This window comes from Plecotus auritus (genome assembly GCF_963455305.1).
Source record: "Plecotus auritus genome assembly, chromosome: 9".
NCBI lineage: Eukaryota > Metazoa > Chordata > Mammalia > Chiroptera > Vespertilionidae > Plecotus > Plecotus auritus.
The window spans coordinates 149,639,758-149,645,757 of NC_137783.1; the positions used below are offsets into that span (position 1 = coordinate 149,639,758).

At 43.3% G+C, this 6,000-nt stretch overlaps 1 protein-coding gene across 1 annotated transcript in view; it reads right to left on the reverse strand.

Annotated features, from left to right (window-relative positions):
• TOP6BL (TOP6B like initiator of meiotic double strand breaks) overlaps positions 1 to 5,357 on the reverse strand; it is a 48,947-nt gene extending 43,590 nt beyond the window's left edge. The window contains exons 1-2 of the mRNA XM_080641543.1: positions 5,278 to 5,357; positions 2,815 to 2,947 (exon numbers count right to left, since the gene is read on the reverse strand). Coding sequence (XP_080497669.1) covers positions 2,815 to 2,947; positions 5,278 to 5,307 — 163 coding nt within the window. The 5' untranslated portion in view covers positions 5,308 to 5,357. The remainder of the gene's footprint in view (positions 1 to 2,814; positions 2,948 to 5,277) is intronic.
• Between the last annotated feature and the right edge of the window lie 643 nt (positions 5,358 to 6,000).

The window sequence follows — 6,000 nt, forward strand, 5'->3', positions numbered from 1 at the left end:
GTGCCTCTTTTAGAGATTTTGAAGAACTAAGCCCCAGTACCTGTCACTTTAAAAAAATATGTTTTAATTAACTTTTTTTGAAAGAGAGAAAGCGAGTGGGATAGAGAGAAACATTGATGAGAGACAAACACCATCGATCTTGCATGCCCCTACTGGGTATTGAGCCTGCAACCCGGGCATGTGCCCTGACCAGGACTTGAACCAGTGACTTCTTGGTTCATGGGTCAATGCTCAACCACTGAGCAACACCAGTCTGGAAAGCCCCAGTACTTGTGAATATGTCTTTATTTGGAAATAGGGTCTTTGTGGATGTTATCAAGTTAAGATGAGGTGGTACCAGATTAAGGTGACTCTAAATCCCAGTGGTATCCTTATAAGAAGACATAGACACAGATTAACATCAGGTGAAGACAGATGCAGAGACTGGAGTGATGTGTCTACAAGTCAAGAAACACCAAGGGCCTGCCAGAATCTAGGAGAGAGACATGGAATAGATTTCTCCCTCAGAGCCTCCAAAAAGGAACCAAACCTACTGATACTTTGATTTTGGACTTTTAGCTCCATAACTGTGAGAGAATACATTTATTTTGTTTTAAGACACCCAGTTTGTGGTACTTTGTTACAGCAGCCCTACATAAGTAATATATGGTTCTCCAGCATCAAATATTTCAGACCAAAGACACCACATCACACTTTCTGGTAAAGATGACAGATTGAACATACATGTCTTTTACTCTCTCCTGAAATATGAATAAAACAAATAAAAATGGGATTTTTTAAAAGGAATAAGCTACAAGGATAAAGAATAAGACACAAAGATGACTGTAATAAAATTCTGAAACTAAAAGCAGAAAGGATTTAGGGGACATGACAAATTGAATTATAAGCCAGAAAATGAGATGTATGCCCAAAGTATACAACAAAATCCCCAAAGACTCAGGAATAGCAGTATCAGGAACCTCTGGAAGTAGAGGTTGGCTGAAAATAAAATGAATTAGGAAGTAGTCAGATCTTTAGATTCCCTCCTCCATTCAGCATTCTAGGGAATGGCCCTCTCTAACCTTGGTTGGGGGGCAGTGAGGGAGAAGTTATTCCTTAAAAAAGATAGAACATGGGTCTCTGGAGTGATAACCAAAGTTGTATTAAAAAAAAATGGATTGAGAGAATATAAACACTGAATGCTGAGATACTCAACCCCTCTCAATCCCAGAATGCTAACAATCTGGCTTTCTATCCACCTGGTGAGACTATGACCATGTGAATAGAAAAAATCTAGAAGAATATACACTTATGATCTAGAAGAATATATTATTATGATCTCTGAATGCATAATAATCTGGCCACTCAGTATATATATATATATGAGGTCTGGTGCATGAATTCGTGCATGGGTGGGGTCCAGTCAGCCTGGCCAGGGGGAGGGGACATGAGCGGTTGGCCGGCCTGCCTGCTGGTCGAACTCCTGGTCGAGGGGACACTTTGCATATTAGCCTTTTATTATATAGGATATACACTGAGTGACCAGATTATTATGCATTCAGAGATCATAATAATCTGGCCACTCAGTGTATATTGAATGTTATTTAATAATTATCACAAGAGGTAAGATTATCAGAAAGTCTCACTTTCCATAATATATACTTCTGTAATGTTGGAATATTTTGTGAGAAGCATATATCACCTTTCCTCCTACTAAAAAAAGAAAGAAAGAAAATAAGTACAGAAAGATCAGACAGTCCAGAGAAATGCTCCCTATACTAGATGGGCTGAGGAAATCCATTAGGCTCAAAATACCTTTGGAATGGGTTTCTTGCCAAAAGATATTGTGACTCAAGTCTTTGCTTTGAGTGAAATCAAGTGTGCTACCTTAGCAACAGTTTACTGTATTAGAATCAATGCATAATCTAATACAACCATATATAGACCAACATCACCCTAGCCACATAGCTAACCATCTCTCTCATGAATGGTGGAAACTACGTCCAGTCAGAGTGGAGTTCATGTAGAGTAGAAGCAAACCAACCTATCATACCTCTCTTGAGGATGTTTACTGATAGGTACACAAAGAGAAGACATGTGATTACAGTTCAGGTGAGAAAATGTCTTGTAAAGCCTAAAGTACTACCCAATCTCAACTGGTGGACTCAGGGTGACTGACTCCTCTAAGGTTTATGGGACAACTTCATTCCAAAGTATCCTTCAATAAATCTACACACACACACACACACACACCAAAAACCCAGACAAACAACGAAGTTATCACTTTACAAGTTCAAGAAAATTAGTTTCAGAGTCACTCAATGCATTAGCTTCTCTCAAAAGTTTAGGCAAAATGGCAAAAGAATAAGTGCCAAATGGAAGAGATATGTATTTTCAAACTAACTACAAGTTAGGATTGTCAAAGTTTGCACTATTCATCATTTTATTTCTTTTCTTCCTCCACTATTTTTTGGCTTTTCCAACTACTAAAGGCTAGACATGAAAGAAAGGAGATAAAATTCAATGCAATATCATTTTGCTGTAAAAGAGGAGGTGAAAACCAAAAGCAAGAGTGAGATTATTTCTGAGCAATTTTACCTTAAGCCAGTAAAATAAATGATCCTGTGATAGTCATTCTACTCAGTTCTCTTCTATGACACATTTGTAAACCTATTAGCAGATACTTATTACATAATCATTTAAGTTTTTTAACTATGAAACAACCCTGAAGTGATAACATAAAAGATTATGACTAATTGAATTTTTAAAATAAACTATAACATAAATCATGAAAATCAAAGGTAGAAAAATCAACATTTTTCTTCCTCCACTTACTAGTTGTTACACAATGAAGAGTATTTTCCTGCTGCTTAGAATTTAATGCTTCTATGGAAATCACTAGCTGTCCTTCTAGCAATGCTCCCTTTGCTGTTTCACACTTCCAGTGAATTATTAAATATTTCAAAATCTGAAAAGGGCATAATTCAAAGAAAACACAATCTTCTTTAGAAATCATGGTAATAAAATTATATGATAGTTAATAGTTTAATTTCAAAAAATAATAATCTTGCTTGCAAAATGTCAGATTTACATTTGTTCAGAACAAAGCATTCTGTCTAAACAGAAGAAATAACTTAGGGGAGTGACATAAAAGAGACAGTTAAATTCAACACAATGCCCAACAAGACAGGAAGTGGAGACACTAAATTGCTTTATTCAAAAAATTAATTCATCTGGAAATAATAATTTGAAAAAATAAGTAGGAGTTTGTTTTTCTGTCTCTTTTTTTCTTCCCAAATAAAATAGAACATTAAGTTATGACTGATCTTTGCCTTTCATTAAATCAGCATTTCTGAGGGTCAGCCCTAACCGGTTTGGCTCAGTGGACAGAGCCTTGGCCTGCAGACTTAATTCAGGTCCCAGGTTTAATTCCAAATCAAGCGCACATGCCTGGGTTGCAGGCTTGATCCCCAGGAGGGGGCGTGCAGGAGGCAGCCAATCAATGATTCTCATCATTGATGTTTCTATCTCTCTATCCCTCTCCCTTTCTCTCTGAAATCAATAAAAATATGTTTAAAAAAAGAAAATGTCCAATCGAAACAACAAAAAGAAAAAAGAATTAAAAAAACATTTCTGAGGATCAGAATACTAGTTAAGAACACTGGCTCTGGAGGCAGATGCCTTTTTAATCCTGATGCCCCAATTCTAGCACGTGACCATGGGAAGTTATTTCTCTGGATCTCCGCTTCCTCATTTATAAAAATGAGAACCACATATGGCTACTGCTGAACATGCAAATTGCTTAATACAGTGCCTGGCACATAGTAAATGCTTAATAAATATTACCCATTATTTCTAATAAGTTCATCTGCAGTAGACTGCACACAGTATTTTAAGTTGAACAGATCTCCAAGATGCCTGGATGAAACATTCAATCTTGAAGAGATAAATTTGAAATAAAATACATTGTATTTAATTCCATTATTATTTATGAAAGTGGACGCTCACTTCCACACTAAGGTACCATACTAATGATTACCCCTTTAAAAAACACACACACACTCATATCTCAGTAAGAGAACTTGGGAACTTAGATCCTAATTTGTACCAGAGTTCATTTAAAAAGATGGTCTCCAGGCTTTGCAGTCTAACACTTGCCTTCACATATCCCGTGACTTACTGCACTCCCTCTGTGAAGATTTCCCCGCAGCTTCTTTACCCATAATGAGAGAGCGAGCAGATGGGAAATGAACACTGGCCCGGAGGCAGCAGCTCTGTGTTCTCTCCTAGGTTCTGTCGCCTGTAAAATCTAATCCTCCGACTTTCCTTGATGATAACAAAGGCGGCAGGAAGGCTGAAGACCCCCTACGTGCCGTCTGGTGAGGCTTACGGTGCTATCTCATCGGCCTAGTACAGTGGTCGGCAAACTCATTAGTCAACAGAGCCAAATATCAACAGTACAACGATTGAAATTTCTTTTGAGAGCCAAATTTTTTAAACTTAAACTTCTTCTAACGCCACTTCTTCAAAATAGACTCGCCCAGGCCGCGGTATTTTGTGGAAGCGCCACACTCCAGGGGCCAAAGAGCCGCATGTGGCTTGCGAGCCGCAGTTTGCCGACCACTGGTCCCTTGCAAGGCCAGGAGCTAAGAATTCAACCCGAGAATGTCTGTGGAAGTGCTGTAATAGATGAACAAGTGTAGCCAGCGGAGCCAGGTGTTCAGTCCCACCTTCCTCTCTCTGGTCCGTGGTGTGGTCTGAGCTGGGTGTGGCCTTCCATCACCCAGCGGCTCCTGGACAGGACCCAGGAAGCCGCCCACACCTTGGCCGGCCGAGGGCTCACAACCACTTCCCCTCAGCAAGGATTGGTCCCGACGGCCGCCCTGCGTTGCCCATCCCTTCCGTCCACTGCCCTCCCGGCACTGGATGTGGCCTCTGAGGCTGGCATCCCTGCCCTGACCCGGGTGTCCGCTACTGTTTGGCAAACAGTTCCACTTCCTGAGCCTCGGTTTTCTCAGCTGTGACGTGGGGGTGGCAGTATTTGGCCGTTCCCTCAGCTGAGCAACTATCCCTCCGAGGACCCCGTGCTTCCCTGCCCAAGGCTCCCACACCCGGGGTCTCATCTGCTCCTCACAACACTGTGTGCGGCAGGCTGACTTGCACCCGAATCGTATCATTCCCGAACTTTCCTTTGCTCCCTCAGGCAAGGCCATACCCCTCTGCCCAAACTTCGCGAGGTCTCACAAAGCCCGGCTTCTCATAGACTATCCTCTGCTTTCTCTCCCTTCCCGGCATCACCTCACAGACAGCCACAGCCGTCCCCTCCATTTCGCACAAGGAGCGGCAGCGACGCCCAGCAGCCGTGTGTCCGCCGGGGCCTCGACCTCCGCCCGCGCTCGCGCCCACGCCAGGCGCACAACGCTGTTTCTTCCCGCGCGCGCGCGCGCGCCCCGCCCACCGGCCCGCCGCGCCTGCGCACTCGGCGCCACCTCTCCCTCCTCCTCGCCCCCCGCCCCCTCCCAGCCCGCGAGCTGCCGGCGCCTGCCCGGAGCTGTGCGGAGCTGCCGTGGGCGGCAGGTGGACGCGGGGCTGGGGAAAGCCCGCAGGCGCGCGCGAGGCTGGAGGTGAGCAGGAATGAAGCCAGGCCACGACTCCTCCTTCCTCTCGAAAGAGACTTTCCCACGGTCCTTTCAAAACGCTTCCGCCGCCCTCAGTCGGGAGAAGACGCGAGTGCGGGACCCCAAGCCGGTTCTTGACCCCCAAGCAGCCTCACCACTGCGGGGGCTGCCCCAAGTGTCCCAGGCCAATCTCTGGCTTCCAGCTTTAGCAAATAAAAATGCCAGACGGACAGCCGAATATGAATTATAGTTTAAAAAGCGACAACAAAAACTTTAAGCATATGTATATTCCATGCACTATTTGGGACAAACTTATACTTTAAAATTTATTTGGGCATTTGAAATTCAAAAACTGGGCGGCCTGTATTTTCACTGGCAACCTGTCCCAAGCATGTCCCCAAGC